This window comes from Strix uralensis, chromosome 9 (assembly GCF_047716275.1).
Source record: "Strix uralensis isolate ZFMK-TIS-50842 chromosome 9, bStrUra1, whole genome shotgun sequence".
NCBI lineage: Eukaryota > Metazoa > Chordata > Aves > Strigiformes > Strigidae > Strix > Strix uralensis.
This window is the reverse complement of record NC_133980.1, coordinates 3,002,242-3,021,073: the sequence shown is the minus strand read 5'-3', so window position 1 is coordinate 3,021,073 and position 18,832 is coordinate 3,002,242. Positions and strand designations below refer to the sequence as shown.

Below are 18,832 nucleotides of genomic sequence, written 5' to 3'. Positions count from 1 at the left end.
CGAGTAAATTTAATAATTTTTGAATCTGGTTATTATAAATACAAGCATGTGTGTATGTACATCAAGTCAAAGAAAAAAAAAAATCTGTCTTTAAAACAGTTCCTTCAAAGACTATACATATTGTCACTTTATTAACACAATTTTTTGAAATTTCAATGTACATTTCCCACTATTTTGACTGACCCCAAACTCAACAGTTAATACTTCAGCTAGAATGTGTGCACAAAAATTAAATTTAAATGAAGAGAAATAAATTCCTTGCACTGTAATTGCAATAAATCAACAAAAATGTCCAGTTTTTAATCAATGCATTAAGTGGCAAGCAAAATAAATATTTTTTTAATTTGCCAGCACTTTTTATTTCATTCAAACAAAATATCAAATTCAAAAAACATTTAGTGGTAGGATGTGAGGTCTGGAATTTTTGATGCAAAATCTGTTTTAAAATTGCAGGCATGTTTATAGTATATAAAGTGTACATAAGAAAGTTTCAGATTCATTATATATTTTTCTAAATTTAGATAACCTAAAACAATTTCTAATTGGTTTGAAAAGTTTTGCTTAAATAGGTTTTATTTCTTAATAGATATGCTCATATTATAAATTTAAGAATATATAACATGTCCAAACATAAAACTTAAAAATTTTTAGGGGTCCTATGAATTTCAGAAATAAGTTTTATTTACTTGATGTAAATGAGATGACAACTATAAAACGGCTTCTTCTTAAAATGATTATTACATATTTCTAAATAGTTTTAAAACAGACATGTAGCAGATATTAGTCTCGCAGAAAATAAAAAAAGAATCCCTACTAATATTTTAAGAACTGCACTATTCAATAGAGGATTTTTTTATAGCTAATTAACTCTGAATTGATGTTTTACATCCTGAAGGTAAACTAATCATGCTATGAAGTTTTCCTCAGCTCAAACTAAAAATAACAAAATATTAAAAGTTTTCAAATCCTTAAAGAAAAAAAAGTCTCCACTGTTCTGAATAGAAGCATACATACCTTGTCAATGATCTTTTGGAAGTGGACTTCCACAGTACAACTCTGGATGTCCCTATGTTCATCAGAACTATGGATCAGCACAGAGAGTTTTTTGGATCTGATTTTTTGTGCTCGATACCCAAACACAAAAAGCATTGAATCAATGACATTGGATTTTCCACTGCCATTTGGCCCAATAATACATGAAAAACGCTGCATAATAGAAGGAAAAAAAGTGATATTCAAAGGGAAATAGATCCTGGCCAGTGTACATCACCCATTTCATCTGTGAACATTTTAAAACACAATTATTCCTAGTGCATGAAACTGCAGACTATTTGATAGCTTAGTTTTTACTGCCAAAGGTAAAGCAGTACAACTTATTTAATAAAAAAACCACACCTCAACTCAGCTCAGCTTTCTAAATTTTAACTTGTTAACTCAAAGCGATACTGCATTTAGCAAGCATGTTCGCAAGGAAAGTTTCATGATTAGCCACGTAAGTCTCTTGTGGGCACTAAAAAATATTCTTCAAACACACCCCTAAAAGTTCTCCAGTAAACGAAATAAAGAGAAAAGTGTGCTTTTTTAAGGTTTACTGACGAATCAAAACTGTACAGTATCAGAAATTTGCACCTAACTCTTTACTGTCCAATAATGAAAATTAAAATTATCATTATATAAGTAATTCTAAAACTTAAAATATTTTTCAGTTATTTTGAGGTAAGCTTACATGAAAATACAGGAAGGAACACTAACACACAGCAAAGTCTTACCTTCACTTAAAAAAATGCTTAAGGTAAAACAAAGATACCTTATGAAAAGGTCCCAAAGTTTGCTCCCCTGCATAAGATTTGAAGTTCTGGTTTACAATATGAGTTATCATGAGACGAGGAGCACCAGCTTCATTGGTCATTGCTGGAGGTGGGGGAGGAGAGATGCTACCCAAAATCTCTTCTAAACTTCGATTATCAAGCACCTCATCTGAGACTGCTAAAAGCCATCCAAAATAAACAGAAAGAAAAAAAAGACTATAAGCTCTCAATGACTAGACACCTTTTAAAAATGTTCAACTGGAAAAACAAACATCCTTTCTATACGAACCAAACCTATACTTTTGCCTGTAATTATTAAAATGAGCTAAGTGGAATTAAAATTCTTCTTTCCATGAACTGAATCTTTAAAAAGAGATACTTAAGATGTCCCATCGATTCACTAGTGGGTTTGTTCTTTCATTATGTAATTCTTATTCTAACACACTTTAATAGGCACTCTGCAATTACAATAGCTACAACCGTCACAATAAGCCTACAAATCTGAAACAGGCAAAGTCTTTCTAATTAATAAGTGCAAAGCCACATTTCAAGCGTGCTCACAAGTCACTCTGCAAGATTTGGGGATCGCTGCACAATGCTCTGAAAGCTGTAATGACAGCACAACTACTCTGCAAAGACAGGAAGTTTGTTACGAAAACAAACTGGCCCCCTGGATATCAGCTAGTTGTAAGCAAAGCAGCTTTTCAACAGTCACCAGCAACTTTTTCTTCAAATACACAGTAGTTTTTGCCACCAATTTCAACATATTAATCCATTTGTCAAATACCTTGCTTTAATAATTGCATATCTGGCTACCTAGAAAGACACACACTGCTGTTTTTCCAGACATTTTCAGCAAAAATTCAACTCCAGAAACTCAAGAAAATACACTGCTTCATGAAAAAGAAAGTCAAATCATTTTAAGAGTTAAGTAAATAAACTTGACATTTATTCCATTCCAAGAAATCCCATACCATTGGCTGCATATAAATTTGAAAAATCCTGCTGTTGTACCACAATCTTAAGTACAATGTTATAGATCAGGAATATGAAATAGGCTTCATTAGGAGAAAGTCTACAAATTGCTTTTGCACTTGTACTAAATCGCTGGTCCAAACACTTTAACTCTTTGCAAGCCCTCTTTACCATTTTAAAAACAGTTTAAACTTGCCAGGAGTCAAGGCTTTCAATATTCCTTTCTAGAAGAGAAAAGAGCAAATCCTTTCTGGAACAGTTGGTAAATTCAACTGAACATTGTTGCTAAACCAGGCACTATCATCAAGTTTACACACCATCAGAACCACAATACTCAGACCTACCTTGCGAAGGTTCTTTGCCAAGCTGTCTGTTGCCTTCGTTTTGCACTTCCATGTCACTGGTGGACTCCTCTAAGGGCTCTCTGCCTTTCCGATGGGCTGCTGTCAAGGTTTTGGTGCTCTTGCTTGGCATGATCTCTGTTGGCTGTTCCCCTTCCATTCCAAGCAATCAAACTACTGAAGGGATCTATCTCCTTTGCTAACATAAACAAGAAAACCCCGTGATCTAAGCATTGAACTGCAATCCCCTAAGGAATATACCTACATGTTCGCCCAGATGTTTGACTAATTTAGAAACTAAAGGCTAGAGGTATTTTGAAGACAAAAATCCAAGTTTGAAACAAAACCTAAAGCTTAAGCCTCATAATGATATATTTTAAAATACATCACCCCCCAAAACAATGGGCTGACCCTAATCTGGAGAAACTGCAAGAATCTACCTATTGAAAACTCACACAGCTATGTTCAATGCAGTTGCTATGCTCAGAGAAAGCAAGCTGATGCTGGGGGCAAAAGAGTTAAAAGACACATTCACAATAACAAACTGAGTAGCCATATGTCTATACTCTTCTGGAAGCACTCTTTACATACACATCTCAGACCTGACACACGTTTTACTTCCAACAGTCCATGCTGACTTTTTTCTATAGATAGATAAACAAAAAGACCTGCATAATTATAGCAAAGGCTTGACTCTGAAGCAGTTTAAATCAACACACTCATTTCGCAAAATAGACCACAACCACTACTGCCAGCATTCAACATTTAACAGAGAAAGCAAAACAAAATACCTTAATCTGGTTGTGATGTTAAAGTTAACTGATCAAGAGCGAAACATTACAAAAGTCCATCAGCTGGCACTGAAGCACAGCTCCCAAAAAGTATAAATAGAAAGCAACCGATGAGAAGAAAGACGACTGCAGGAGCGAAACTCTCTCCAAAGAGTTTAAATTGCAGCAAGTGGCGAAGTTAGTTCGCAGAAAAACAGACATGAGAAAGTTTACTTCTCACAAGATAAAAAACTGACGTGGTTAGAAAGTCATCTTACAATTGGTGCCAATCATTTGACGTTTTCAGACCTACCCCCAACCCACACTCTCATGAGAGTCCTTCATTTGGGACAATGGGGGAGGGGGGGAAATGAGAGAAAGAACTCATTTTAAGGCAATTTGAGTCTATGTCCCTGTTAAGAAGTGTTCCGCAATGGCTGTCTCGGACAATTACAGCCTCTCAAAGTACCAGATTTATTTTTTTTTCTCCAAACTGCTCCACTCCAACAGAATTGTGCAATATAGACCTACTTACCTTACCAACCCTTCCCCCCCCCAGATACTTCACCAGAACGAACAAGCATAACTACTTGACCTCAGCTTTTAAATCGCGATAAATCAGCTGCCACATACTCTCTAACAAATTTAACAAATTCGTGCTCAGCCCCTCCCCCGAGGCAGCTCAAAGGTGTTTGTTAAAAGCATCTCTCGACGATCTCCTGCCAAGTGCCGTTTTTGTTACGGGGATGGCGAAAGAGTCAGAGGCGGACAGAAAAGCTTCCTTATTAACAGCCGATTAAATCTGATCGCGACAACCCGTGTCAGTGAAAAATTTTGGGTTGTTTTTTTTTTAATCCGTCCGTTAATCTAAGGAGCCCAACTGCACCCTTGTCACGGTCTTTCCAAATCGTTATGGACTTCCTTAGGATTTCTCTCTCATATTCCAAGCATAAAAAGGAGCAGGCAGAGCTAGTTACAGAAGGGTCCCTGCTTTGTAAGCAGATTAAAATCGGGCCTCCGTGCTACCCAAAGGTATTCCCCGTCCTCGGTGGGTCTCCGACTCACGGTCCCCAGAGGTCCCTAAGGGCACAGCGGGAAACCTGGGCCTTTCTCCCGTGGGTTGCAGAGGACCCTCTCTCATCCCCCCTCCTCAAGCCCCTCTGCCGACACCAGCCAGGACGGACACCCCGGGCGCCGTGTTCCGCCGCCGCGGGGACCGAGCGGCCGCCGCGCAGCCCGGGCCCCTCAGAAGAGCCCTCGGCGGGGCAGCCCCCGCCCGACCGCCCGGGCCCGCAGAGAGGGGCTGCCGCCGCCTTTCCCTCCCTCAGGGCGAGGAGGAAAAAGGGAAAATAAAGCGCGGGGCACAGCCCGCCGCCCCCCCCTCAGCACCCGCCGCTGAGGGAAGCGCCCCGAGGACCTCGCTCACAGCGGGGACAGCCCCCCAACTCCACCTGCCCTCAGGCGAACCGCCGGCGCCTCTGCCCGAGCCCTGCCCGCCCAGCCACCCCGCGGAGCCGGTACCTTCGAGGACCGGCGGTTCCCGGCCCCAGCGAGGCTGCGGGTTGCGGTAGCGCGGGCGGCTCCGGCTCCCGCCGCGGACTCGGCGGCTTCCACACTCGAAAATGGCGCCCAAACGGCGAACTCGAACCGAAATTCGTTAGAAAAGCGCGGGGCATGCTGGGAAGGGAGGGGGCCGGCCTCCCGCGGGTTTGAAAGGAGGGAAAAAAAAAAAATAAAAAAAAAAAAGCCCCGCTCCCGCGCCATCTTGTTTTCCGTTACTGCGCGGACGGGCTGGGCGGGATAAAAAAAAAAAAAAAAAAGTAAAATAAAACCCCTCGCAGCAGAGAGCGGCTTTTTTTGGGGGGAAAAAAGAGGGGGAGAGACGCGCGGTGGAGGGTGACAACGGCCCCACGGCCGTGCCCGCCCGCCCCGCGTGGAAAAGATTTATTTTAATTTTAGAAGTAGGTCAGTGGGCGGCGCTTGGTTGCTCGGCAACGGGTGGCGAGGTGGTGGGGGCCGGAGCGGCGGCGTGAACGGGCGCTGTTATTTAAAAAAAAAATAAAAAAAATAAAACTTGTGGGGACACGACGGTTTTAAAGCGGTATTAATTAACGGGCGGCGCGGTGACGCCACCGGGCCGTGTCACCTGGTCGGGGAGGGCCCGTGAGGTGGCGGTGGGATGAGGAAGAGGAGGAAGAGGAGGAAGTCTCGCGGGAAGTAGCCATAGAGACGGAGCCGCTTGGCCGCGGGGGGAGCGGGCAGCCGCCGCCTTGGCCCCGCCGCTCCTGGGACGCTGCGGGGACGGGGAGGAAGGCGGGCGGGATTAGCGCGGAAGCCGCCGGGGCCGCGGTTCCCGCCGCTCTCCGCTCTTCCTCCCGCTGCCGGCGCAGGTAAAGGCGGACGGGGGTAGGCGGGGGCCATCCCCCTCCCCTCGCCGTCGGGGGAAGGCTGCGGGCGGCGGGTCTGACTCACCGCCGCGGTGGGCGAGAGGGGTCGGGAGCCGTGACCCCCCGGCTCGGCGTGGGAGGAGGGGAGGGAGAGCTCCGGGAGACAGCGAGGTAAGGGCGGGGGAGCCCCGACCCCCGGCTCCGGGCGGCCCTGAGGGGAACGGGCCCTGGCGCTCGCCTGGAGAAAGGGCGGCGGAGGGAGGGCGCTTTTTCGCGGGGTGGGCGGATAATCTGCCGCTTGGGAAGCTGGAAACTGAGGGGACAGGGGGTGCTGGGGCGGCCGGAGAGCGGGTTTGCCGTCTGTGCGGTGCCTGAGGCTGTCCCTCGGGTTCGGGGAGGGGACGCAGACGGGGCGGGAAGAGCTGCGGTTCCCTCACAGCGAGGAGCGAAAGTGCTGCCGAGGAGCGAGCTCCTGCCCCGCCACCGCCATCTACGCCCTTCCTTTCCATCCTGCCGTCTGGCTTTTCCCTTCTCTTTCCTCCCTCCAACCAAGCTCTTGCTCAATCTCCCGCCGCCGTCTCTGCTCCTCAGCAGCGGGTCCGGAGGGAAAAGGCTGAGGGGAGGAGAGGGCGGGAAGACGCGGGGCTGCGGGACCAAGCGGGAGTGCCAGGCTGGGAGAAGCCGAGCCAAACGCACCGTGCCAGAATAACTCCTCGTTATTACCCCATCTTTTTTAAAAACTCCTAGTAAATGCCTTCCGCTAACCTGCGGGGTTGTGTGTAGTGTGTGTGCTAGGATAGGTTAACGATGGATGTGCCTGTTGATGGCAGTAGGTGAGCTGTGCGTCGTGAGGGTGAGCGTTCTGCCTTTTAGACACACATAAAAGCGTTTAAGCCGTTTTCAAAATTTATAATAAACTTCTGATTCTGTCTTTGAAAGGAAAATAACAGAACCCCGTGTAGTGGGAGCAGGGAGGGAGTGCAAGCTGAAAGCTGACAATAGCGACGTGCCTGCTGAAACTAAGTGAGAAATAAAGAATCTGAAAATACGAAACAGCAACTGAAAAGGTGGGTTTAGCAAGCTGTGGTGTACACAGCAGATAGATACATCCAAATAAATACGAGGTATTCTGTTAAGGGGGATAGATGCTTACACTAAACTGGAGAAGAAATCCCTAATGCTGTTTTGTTCCATGCTATTTTCTTTGCTGTGTACAAATTGTAAGGTTTACGTTTGGGGATTTAGTTTCAGAATTTGTGGCACAGAGACTAGCCCTGCAGCTGATCAGCAGAAAATGTGGCGGCGTGTGCTGGACGGGTATATGCAGGTGCTGAACAAAGGCATTGCCACCATACAGAAGTCAAAGATGTGATTAAAAGGCTACTTTGAAAGTTTAGTACGAACTTAGGCCCCTTTTATACGCCTTGATGGTGAGATTCCCTATGCGGTTTTTGGTTAAGGGTAGGAGAAGGAAATTAGACATTCAAGTATGAGGGATATAATTATTTAAAAATAAAAATAACTATCATATGTGTTTATCAATTGATATAAAGTAGAGTTGAAAACAATTCTTTGGGCACAGAAAATTACATTTTTAGGACTGCTATCCTTTTGATGCTTCTTAAATTCTGCATAGAAACTATTTGACACACAGTAATTTTTATGGTGAAAAAATTTCAGAAGGCGGCCACATGGTACATCATCGTGCTCTCCTCAGAGAATACCTTCTGCTCTCACCCTCCTGCTCTCACTTCTTCCCATCCTGAAAGACAGAAGAGTTTTAACCTGGATCAGTGCCTCTACACTGTCCAGGCACTGACAGACAAAGGCTTTTGCTGGTACAAGAGGGAAGGGGACGAGAGGGTGGGACCCCACTGAATGCTCATGGAATTACTGTGTTGCAGTAAAGTATCATCGACATTACACACAGAGGTGGATGAAAGTCAGCAGGATTATTTTCATAGTGTGACTTTTTCCTCTGAATTTTCTCACAGTGCTCTCGCTAACCACGAAGTTCCTTGAAAAGCTTGCGATTCCAGGTTTTCCCTTGCTTCCTTCATGGCTATATATCACAAGAGAACGTCAATGTTTCAACTTAATGCTTCAGCAATATGTTCCTAGCATCGCTTGTTCTTTATATTGTCCAGTGTGTTTATGCTAAGCGATCAGATAAATGTGGAGTTGGGTACTGTACAAACAGAATTCCCTTAAAACTCAGGTCTGTTTTGGTGCTTATTTTGCCACAGTGCTAATGTAATATTACTTATTTCAGAACTTTTTATTTTGGTGTTAGTGTCTTCCTTTTTAATTTTGACTACTGACATATGTATTTGTTTTGTTTTATTACAGTTATACCTACATCTTTTTTTTAATGCACCATCTGAATAACTGAAATGAGGCTGAAGACTTCACTTTTAAAGGAACCAAAACATATCCTTTGTCTCAGAATAAACTGTAGAAAATCTTGCTAATTCTGAATAGCCTCTTCTCCAGAAAGAATTTCTTTATCACAAATGTCATAGTAAAATATCTGTAAATTGGAGGTGACTTTTTTTTTTCTTCATGTTGCCATTCAGTGCAGCCTTTAAGGGCAATATTTTAAGAGATGTTGAACAATCTTAGAGTAATACTTTTCCTTCAGAAGCTATCAATGTTTTCCCAGAAAGTTTTGAGGTTTTTTTCCTTTCTTATTTGTAGTTCTAAGTTAAAAGCTTTCCCAGACAGTAAATAGGAGTAGTGATATATCTACTTACTTGTAATAAGACATGCATGTAGGAGATGAAAACAAAATCGAAATTTTCCTACTGATAAATTGCATATGTCAACAATTTATGTATGATGTGGTGTTAATAAACGAATGCATTTGAATGATTGTGCACTAAGACCCACCCCAACATTTCTGCTGTTTCAATAAGTATGCATCATAATAAGAATTATTTTTTTTACATGATAGTTTGCTTTATTTTTTGCTGAGTTTCTACCAGCTCTTTTCTTGACACAAGAGGAAAAAATGAATGAAGAATTTTTTTTTTTAATATAAAACATTCCATGTAATCCTTTCAAAATAATCATCTTGTACTGTTCCTTCAGTTTTGTGTAGCCTAGATGGGATATTTTGTAAGCTTATTTTTAATAATTAAGATTTTCAGGCTTCCTTAATTTAATTAAACATAAAGAATTAGTTAGCTGTGTGGGATGGACCACAGCTGATGAGCTATATTCCTGCAGTGATGATCACCAAATTATGAAATGGAACCTTTTAACTAGTGAGACCACTCGAGTAGTGAAACTTCCAGATGACATTTATCCCATAGATCTTCACTGGTTTCCCAGAAGTGTAGGTGGGAAGAAGCAGTCCCATGCTGAGAGCTTTGTTCTAACAAGTTCTGATGGTAAGTCAATTTAAAATATTTGTAATTTCATACCACTTTTGTGCTTATGTCACTCAAATACATGAGAAATTATTTGCAGTTAAATAGTCTGTAATAAAGCAACTTCAAATACCTATACATCGGTTGCACTGGTGTAAAACTAATAATTGCTTCAAATTTAATACATTGTATTACTGTAATTTTCCCTAATAACAATATCAAATGTACCTCTGACAGCAGATATGTAAGTTTTTATGCAAGGTCAATTTCTATCATCTTTTTTTTCAGTTTTGTAAACCAGTAGCTGTAAATATGTCTATACTGCATGCCTACATGGATACCAGATCGCTTGTAGTTATGAAAACTGATGACCAAGTTACTGAAATTGCTTAACTGGGACGTTTAGTATCAGTGTAGTCCATTTCTTGGACACGTTACAAGAGCATGTCTTGTATCTGGCTTCTAGGGAGTCTTGAATATCCCTCTGCAGCATCTAGTTCTGGCTGTTGTCAGAGGTGTAAGACTAGTATATATGGCCACTCTACTGGCACGTGTATATATACATAAGTATTTGCAGTATGATGCTATCTGTCCAGTATCCTAGTGTACTGATACTAGGCTATATGATCCAGTAAAGTAGCTGCTGTATCCCAGTTTATAGATTTTGTTTTGTGGAAGGAAGGTGGGACACAAGAAGATTTGATGAAGGTTTTTATCTTTCTCCCCAAAGAGACTAGGAATTGACTTTGCCTGACTTGCACACAGTCAGATTTTTCTTCCTGCATGAAGTCAGATATACTCATATCCCCAGTTCAGTGAAGAAATCTTAGGTAACTGGTTTCACTATTATTATTTTACATCTATTATGAAGGAGTCCGTACTGTTTAGGTCAGAGTTTGTCTCCTCAGTACTGTAATGAGGATTATGTTCCACGCCATCGGCAATTTTCTGTGCAAGTTTTCCCCTTTGTTTTTCCCCTCATCCCTTTTCTTTAAGGAAAAACATCTGGAGTCTTTTCTTCTTGATCAAATTCTTTATTTGAACAAAATATGAAAAATAATGGTAAAAAGAAATTTTCATAACACCCCCACCCTTTTATTTCTGTTAAAAAGAACCGACTGTGTGGAAACACTGTAGTTCAGATGAGAGTGTTTCTTCCTGAACCTACGAATTCTAAAAAAGGGTTGATCCTTTATGAAATTTGCTGGTTTACATTGACCTTGTGACAAAAACTGTGTTCAAATAAAAGCTCTGCTAAGAAACAAATCCTTGATGTAGCCTGGGATTGCATAACTGTCAGTCCACTGACAAGAACTTGCTGATGGGGTTGGTGTTAGTTTGTGAATGATTTCTGATACTTTCATAGGTTAATCCAAGAGCTGGGCATACAGGTGTCTTGGAAGATCTGTATGAGTTGCTTGTAGAAGTCAGACAGTCTTTACACCGATCTTAATGTTTTATACCTTTGTGTTTTACTGGGTTGATAATGCTGTTGAAGGTTTCAGAGTCAGTCGAAGTAGCCCGCTGGAACTAATAATCATGTGCTGCAAAGAAGCAGATCGCATCAACGTACTAAACTTAGTTTATATTCTTTTGTCAGCAATCGAAGATCTTGGTGGTAAAGCTGTATTTCTACAGAAATGGTAGTGGTGGGAGCTTCTCAACACTGAACTCAAAGCAATATGCTGCTCTAAACCTCTGCTGGCTTTTTCAGGCAGAACAGATCACGGTCAATTGTTGTAGAGTGTTTCCATCAGGATAATAATGGCCATCTGCCCATGACCCTGTTGATAGCTTTCACAGGGACCTATTGATAGTTTTAATAGGACTGATGGATAATTTCCAGCTAACTTCTGCCCATATTTTGGCCAGAACCTGGAATTTGTGGGTCTAGTATGTTTTCTTTGTTGAGGGGAACTTATTGCAGGCTTTTGGCGAGCTTCACAGCGAGCTTGATTGGGAACAGAAGGTTTGTTACTGGGCATTAGCAATCTGGAGCTGATGCATCCAGCATGGCTTTCAGTACGGATGGAGAGAAGTAATATGTATTTGAAGAAGGCAGAGGAAATTCATTCCTTGCATGAAATTTTGGTGATTTCTCTGACTTTTGGCAATAGTTGCACTTAAAAATTAGGAGGGCTGAGAGTTCAGTTCACAGAGTGGAGGCCAAGATTTCTTCAAGATATTCAGTACTTCCTACAGAATAAACGCACTGAACTTATGGAACAAAATCAGGACATCTTCTGGGCAGTGTCTGAAGGTTGGCTCCCTAGAGCTTCCTAGATATACATGGGGAGGGAAGATAGGAGAGAAGTTTGACCAAGTAGCGTTGTAATTTTTGCAGTACTAGGTGCTGAACTTTGCTATGAATTCTAGGTAGCTGAATCTAATGAAGTATTGCGTCTAGAGCTCATAGGGTGGAAATGGAAGCTTTTGTGAAAGCTGGAAGGAAGATTAATTTGTATCAATTAATATTTTCATGCATTATAGTATTATGCTTGGGAGGGGCAGAGTTTACCTAAACAAAGATGTTCTTCAGAAAGTTCATCAATATTAACTGAGCAGATTTCGAGGGGATTTGCATTCTTTTCCTTTCAATGATGAACATGGGATGGAGGGATTTCACTAGGTCAGCTGGGGCTCTTAATTCCTTGCTTTTTCACAGTTTTCACATTTGTATTTCTAATGTCCTGTTTCTGTAAAGTTCTAAATTGTAGGTGTAAATAGTGAGCAAACAAGCAACTGTAGCATGTCAGATCTTCTGTTAATTTATTCAGTCAGTTTTCCAGTGTTGTTAAAATAGTATGGTAGCATTTCATATTCTGCTTGAATAATGCTTTGACAGCTGATTGAAGAAATACATAAGGGCTACTACTACCTTCATGAAAAAGATGACTCTTAAAACTCTGCTATGCAAATTTTCTTTCTCATTTTTCTCTGTTTTTTAATATCGCTCAGATATGTAAGGAAAAATAAATCGTAGTCATAGATGTGTTTAGAGACGCTGAAAGTTGATTTTTTTTTTTTTCAGAAGTGTTCAAAAATTAGCGTGTCGCAAGAGCTGTACATTCAGAAGTACTTTAAGTCTATATGTGAACTCAGTGCAAATTTAGGAAAGATACCAGTTCTGAAGTGTAATGGCTAGTAGGTATGAATGCTTGTCCTTCTCCTGTAAGTGCATTAAGTGAAACTGCAACAGAGAGCTACAGCTTAGGAATAAAGATTCATGAATAGCACCATGTACAGGTAGGCCCCAGAACCCTTTCCAGGATGCTTTGCAATTAACTACTAGAAGTTGGATTACTTTAAGCGACATAAGTCAATGGCAGAGGTTTAAAGTGAGGGGTTCTTGCAGTTTAGCAGATGATTTCTCTTGCTGCTCAAGGTTTTAGTTGTGTGTGACCAGCAATCTAAACCAGTTGATCTGCATTTTCTTTGATAAGAGTTTTGTGTTCATTTGCTTATAACTTTTACCAAACTTTTTTTGTCTAACCTGAAGTTGGCACCCTAGGATTCTAGCTAATGTTGAAGTAATTCATAAAGATTTCGGCTACAAGACATAGTGAGAGGAAGGTCAGGAAAAACGCCGTCTCCTCCGTAACAGTAAAAAAAATTTAAAGATTACTGAATGTGAAAAAAATTCTGTGAAACATGTAAATGATCATGTAGTAATATCTCTGCTAGAATTCATATGCACTTGAGAGTCAATTCTGTCATTGTCCAGCTTTTGGAGATCAGCTTGATTAACTTTCACTTTCTTTTAATGCAGCTGTTTCTTGCTTGCATGCAGCATAAATTGTTTTGACTATCTTTGCCAACTTTATTGCAGTGGGGTGGGTTTTTTTTTTACGTGTTTGTTTTTTTTTTTTCCTTCCTTTTTTACAAACGTGTAGGCCCTACAAATTGTCCAGTTCTCAGCACATCCCTTAGGCTTATCATCTTAATCGTGTTGTAGCTGGGATGGGTATTGTCTGATCAAAGTCTGCAATCCGCTAACCTCCCCCGTTTCCCAAGATAAGACATCCTTTAGTTCTCCAAGCTGGTCCGGTGATCAGTCGTTAGATAATTTTATATTGTTCAGAGAGTGGAGTTTGTGTTCAGCCCTTGCATTCCTTCTGGACATCTGGGGCCTTTATTGCAAGTCCTGTCATTGATTTGAATGCTACTGTTCTGCTAGCGTAGCACAGTGCAAAGCAGAACTGAGCTTTGCTGGATGAGTTGCTATTAAAACAAAATGTTTTATGGTTGTTACAGAGCAGTGGATACTCTGCAGTAGGAAGGTAACGTAATATCGTGGAAGGAAGATAAGATGCAATTTCTGTTTAAGTGAACAGAGTAAATCCCAATTTGTTTAGATATTTATAGAGTGCTAAATGTAAACCAAACTGGATGAAAAAACTGACCTAGAAACTTTTTTTTTCCCCTTAAAGTTCTGTTCCTTAAAAAAAAAAAGACTTCCATGACTGGTGTTGTAGGGAGACTGTCTGGCAGGTAATCAGTAACTTTGGAGCTCCTTGGTGATTTTTGTGGAAAGAGGCAGCTCTGTGGTGGAAAAATGCTGAATTAGTGGACACCCTCACTGAGGGTGCAGCTGCAACACGGGCTATAGACAGTCCAGGCAGCAGGGAGTCTAGCAACAGAAGCTGATTTGGTTTGCTGTTACTTATGGAAGGAGCTATTTTTGCCATAATTAGTTCACAGATCACAGTACTTTATCTTCTTTCTTGTAGGGATTTTTTTACCTAGTTAACTGTTATTAGGACTAAGGGATGAGATCTCTTCTTGAGATATATTTGCCAAAAATCATGGTTTGGTTTGGTTTTTTCAGTGAAATGGAAATACAAACCAGTGGTAACCTAATTTGTGAAAGAATAAATTGAGATAAAATCTTAATGTAGAAAATTTCCAAGTTTTTATCTCCTAGTGTAACTTAGCACTTTCAATAGAGATAACTTATCTTGTGAAGATTTTGGTTTTGCATATGCAAGTGAATTATTGCATTGTAAAAGTGCATGAACAAGTTTTGTTGCTTAATTGCTATTTTTTAAAAACTTTACATTTAAAATTCTGTTTAACTGTTACTTACATAGCATGCCTTACGTGTCAAGCCTGCAGTTTTCCTGCAACAGCTAATTCATCTCTGATAAGGATTCCTGGAAATTTGCTGAATCCAATGGAAAAGGAGTATAATGTCTTTACAGGGTTGCATTAATTCCTGGTTGAACTCCAGATGTTTGTGAAATTAGAGCAAATGTAAATTTAATCCTCCTGGGTTTTCTTCTGAGTTGCATCTCTTGTGGGATATTGTTCTTTTACTTCCTACTTACATTGATCTTGTTGCTGCTTTTTTACAAAAATAAAGAATATATTCAATTTTAAACTGCTTATTAAGCACAAAATCATAAGTGAATAGACCTATTTTTTTCAATTTTTTATGTTATCAATAATTTTACATTAGGTCAGCATTTAAGAGTCTATGAAAAGTAATGAACAAAACATACATGTTTTATATTCTGTATTTGAATAGACTGCTAATCTCCCACTTGAAATTCCTCCAAAACTGGAGAGTCACTTTAAGATTGAGGACAGCTTCTGGCTTCAGTATGTAATAAAAATAAAGGAACAATATTTTACAGATCTGACATGTGAAGTAAGATTAAGTTGAATCACTTCTATCTACTCCAAGCATGCAGCTAAAATTTTCCCTTTCTTGATTGTGTATAAGGCAGTAAGTTCTATTTTGAAAGCCTCTTCTACCTCAATGTTAAGTTGAAGAACAGAAGGCAAAGAAATCCATCGAAATGTTGCTTTTGGAGCAACCTCTATGTGTGAATGCAGTGAAAAAAGCAGTGTCTAGTGAGTCACATCATTCAACTGTCAGTTGTAAATTCACATGTTGGAAAAGTAAAGAAGTTGCAGAAGTAAAGGTGATACCCATGAAAACTTGATTTGGCCCTGTTCTGCATAAGTATTATGAGACAGGTTTTAAATGCATGATCACATTTTTTCCAGATGAATTCTATCTTAGTGCCTAAGGTGGACCTGCTTTTATGTGAAACTGTATTCTTTCTGGCTAGGCTACAGTTTGCTATGTTTCACTATTTGAAAGATGCCTTGTGAAAGAAGTAAGAGCTTATGGAGTGGGAAAGGATGCAAAAGATTGGTAAACGAGTTGAATGTTTCCCTGTATAGCAGGATTTTATCGTGTACTCTGTGACATGGCCCATTGTTTTCCTGATAATGTGACCTAACCGAAGTATTCAGTTGCTTGCCAACTGTCCTTTCATTTTAATTTATTTTTTCTCCTATGTGTTGAGGGGTTTGCTTACAGAAGTGTTGAGGTCTCACGGATTCTACCTGGGTCAGTAGAAACTATTGTTTCAATATATAAAATGCCATGGAATCTTCTGTATCCTTAAAAAAGTAATTCTGAATGTTTCAGGTTGCATACTGAAAGTTGGTGGATGCCTCTGTGTTAGATCTCTGTGTATGTTAGCTCCTGATTTGCAAAGCGCTTTTTTTTTGTTTTTAAGGGAAATTAGTGAAATATGTTCCTAATGGCTGTGAATCCCTCAGCCACTTTGTGATCAGAATAGTTTTAAGTATTCTGCAGTGAAAAAGGTCTTGGCTACTGATTGAACACGTACACTATGCATCCAATAAGACAGGTGATCAGAAAATAAAACATGTTTTTAGTGTATTCTTTTAAATCCAGGAAAGGCCATTTTGACAATTTAATCAGAGAAAATAGCATTTAGCCATGGAATTCCTGTGAATCCAGTTATTGTTTATACACAAAAAATTAGAATCTCAGACCTGAGAGATGTTCTATAAATAAATGATGTATTATAAAAAATTATTTAAAATATATTTTATAATTATAAAATAACATAATGCATTAAATGTGGAATACTGGTCCTGAAAGTTTTAGGAAATTAAAAATTAACTGAATGAGGAAGAAGTGATCTCAGTAATAATACTAATTCTGTGAATTCAGAAAAAAAATGAGATTAGCTGTTCAGAGTACTCTGGTAGGTGTGAATATAAGTGATAAAGAAAAGCAAAAATGTATAGTTGTGTATGATATTTTAAACGGTCTATTCAAATAAACTGATTTATACAAACAATCCTTCTTCAGTATTAAAAATCTTTTTCTTGGAAATCTTGCATTGGCAGAGATTTGACTGCATGATTGTGCCTTTTTGTTTATACGCTTAAAAGTAAAATAAAGATGAATTGGAATTGTATTCATTTGTATAATATTATGGAGAGCCCTGATGTCTGTTTCATGGTTATTTACTGACCCAATCTACCAAAATTCTTTTTCTTTGTTTTTAATCTGGCTTTGTTTTCAAGATTATTTTTGTTGGGGGTTTTTTTGGTGTTTGGTCTTTCTTTTTTAAACTGAAGTGCAAAATAAAACATGGGAAACCAGAACACAGTAAAAGCTTTTTCAAGGTTCTGGCAGTGCAGGCCACTTAAATTTTGCCATCTTGGCTACTGCGCTTTGAATGCGCATTTAGTGTGGTGATGTCATGTGTTTTTACCTTGTTCACAGTTGACTCTTACCACCTGAATACACATACTGGTCTTGATAATGTGGTCCTTTACTGAAATAGGCAGGTATTTAGTTTTTGTTTCTGGCTCATCAGGTATGGCCTACTTTATAATTCATATTCCCAAGCAGGATGTTATTAATGGAAAAATTATCCCATCTTAAGTGATGGAGCATTTGCAGATGCTTAGTGTGAGATATCTGTGTACTGTTGAGCTCTGGTCACTCTGGAAATTGCTTGTAGTGGCTCACTGGCAGATTAGATAAAATAATTTGGGGTTTAAAGTAGTTAATTTGAATCGCTGAACAGCCATGCATTTGTTCTGCCACATGTTTCCAAGTCCTCCTTTGTCTGCTCTTTGGTCCAGTTTAAATTTGATCTTCCTGGATTTAAGCAACATCCCTCATTTGGAAAGAAAGACTTCCTCATGCTTCTGTTGAAATCATTAATAGCTTTGTTTTTGGCTTCTGTGAATTTCCATAACAGCTCCATAATGCAAGCAGTTATACTTCCTCAGAGCAACACACTCAGCGATGGTCAGATTGTTCTAGCTTTTCCATTATCCTTTTGGTCTTGAGTGATTTTTCAGATCTTAAAAAGAAACCAACACAAGGGCTCTCCTGGGCTGCAGTGTATATAACCTCTGTTTGCTAGGTTTCAGATAATGAAATAACAACAGGCAGTTGTGTCTCCAGAGAAACCTGCAAACCTTAGAGAGACATAAGAAAAATGAACAGTCAAAACAAAGATTATACATACCAAAAGAAAAAAAAAAATGAACCCACCATTGTAACTAGTTACAAGTTCTGCAAGAACTCATTTGTTTGGGCTAATCATAGTTGTGAACAACATAATTGCATGTTTTGTTCTTTTTTGTTGTTAGTTTCTTCATCATGTTTTGTGTGTGTATTTTTAACAGAAGACAATACAGTTACAGTCGTAAATACCGATTCACAAAATTAGATACGCTATTTCTATCTTGAACTTTTGTTTAGGGAAGTTCCACTTGATTTCAAAGTTAGGAAGAGTAGAGAAAAGCATAGAAGCACACTGTGGAGCTGTACTTGCAGGAAGGTGGAATTACGAAGGAACAGCACTGGTTACAGGTAAGCATTCTTAAGGTTGAAGTGTTTTGAAACCTAAAATAACGAAGAGCTCTTTCAAAAGAAAGCCTTCTGGTTTTTTAATATACAAAGTTAACATGCCATGGATAAATGTAGGGGTACAAAAATACAGTATTAAAATTTATGAAAAGTGCTGTCAATAAAATGTGTAGAGTGTAAGTACTTTATGGGATAAATACACTAGAAATGTTTTGGAAAAATAATTTAATCCTTGACATATATTTAAAAGATGTGATCCCAAATTTCGTAGTTTATCTTGTAGTTACATTGAATTTGAATGAATAAAACTGAGTCTATTAAGTGTTCACACACTGGTCTAGCTTGAAATTCTTATGAGAAAGCGGAGAAATGGAGACAGAAAATCAACAATATAAATGAAGTTAGCTATAATAAGATACTTTTTTTATGTCTTCATTATCACTGGGGTTATTATCACCATGTTTAAATAGAAGTTAATTTTGCACTATTTGATTAATGCTGTTTTAGAAGAATACCTATTT

The 18,832-nt window shown here is 39.5% G+C and overlaps 2 protein-coding genes across 6 annotated transcripts in view; one reads left to right on the top strand and one right to left on the bottom strand.

Annotated features, from left to right (window-relative positions):
- Positions 1–5,579, bottom strand: part of SMC4 (structural maintenance of chromosomes 4) — a 40,793-nt gene extending 35,214 nt beyond the window's left edge. Inside the window, exons 1-4 of one of the 3 annotated variants that reach the window (XM_074878431.1) lie at positions 5,416–5,579; positions 3,128–3,323; positions 1,808–1,986; positions 1,015–1,206 (exon numbers count right to left, since the gene is read on the bottom strand). In XM_074878431.1, the coding sequence (XP_074734532.1) occupies positions 1,015–1,206; positions 1,808–1,986; positions 3,128–3,284 (528 nt within the window). In that variant the 5' untranslated portion in view covers positions 3,285–3,323; positions 5,416–5,579. Of the gene's footprint in view, positions 1–1,014; positions 1,207–1,807; positions 1,987–3,127; positions 3,324–3,915; positions 4,109–5,415 lie in introns of those variants that run through there. The other 2 variants (XM_074878433.1, XM_074878432.1) reach the window with 2 other exon arrangements.
- A 486-nt stretch (positions 5,580–6,065) lies between these two features.
- Positions 6,066–18,832, top strand: part of IFT80 (intraflagellar transport 80) — a 55,494-nt gene continuing 42,727 nt past the window's right edge. The window contains exons 1-5 of one of the 3 annotated variants that reach the window (XM_074878434.1): positions 6,066–6,284; positions 7,221–7,348; positions 8,631–8,714; positions 9,455–9,673; positions 18,204–18,314. In XM_074878434.1, the coding sequence (XP_074734535.1) occupies positions 8,675–8,714; positions 9,455–9,673; positions 18,204–18,314 (370 nt within the window). In that variant the 5' untranslated portion in view covers positions 6,066–6,284; positions 7,221–7,348; positions 8,631–8,674. Of the gene's footprint in view, positions 6,285–7,220; positions 7,349–8,630; positions 8,715–9,454; positions 9,674–18,202; positions 18,315–18,832 lie in introns of those variants that run through there. The other 2 variants (XM_074878435.1, XM_074878436.1) reach the window with 2 other exon arrangements.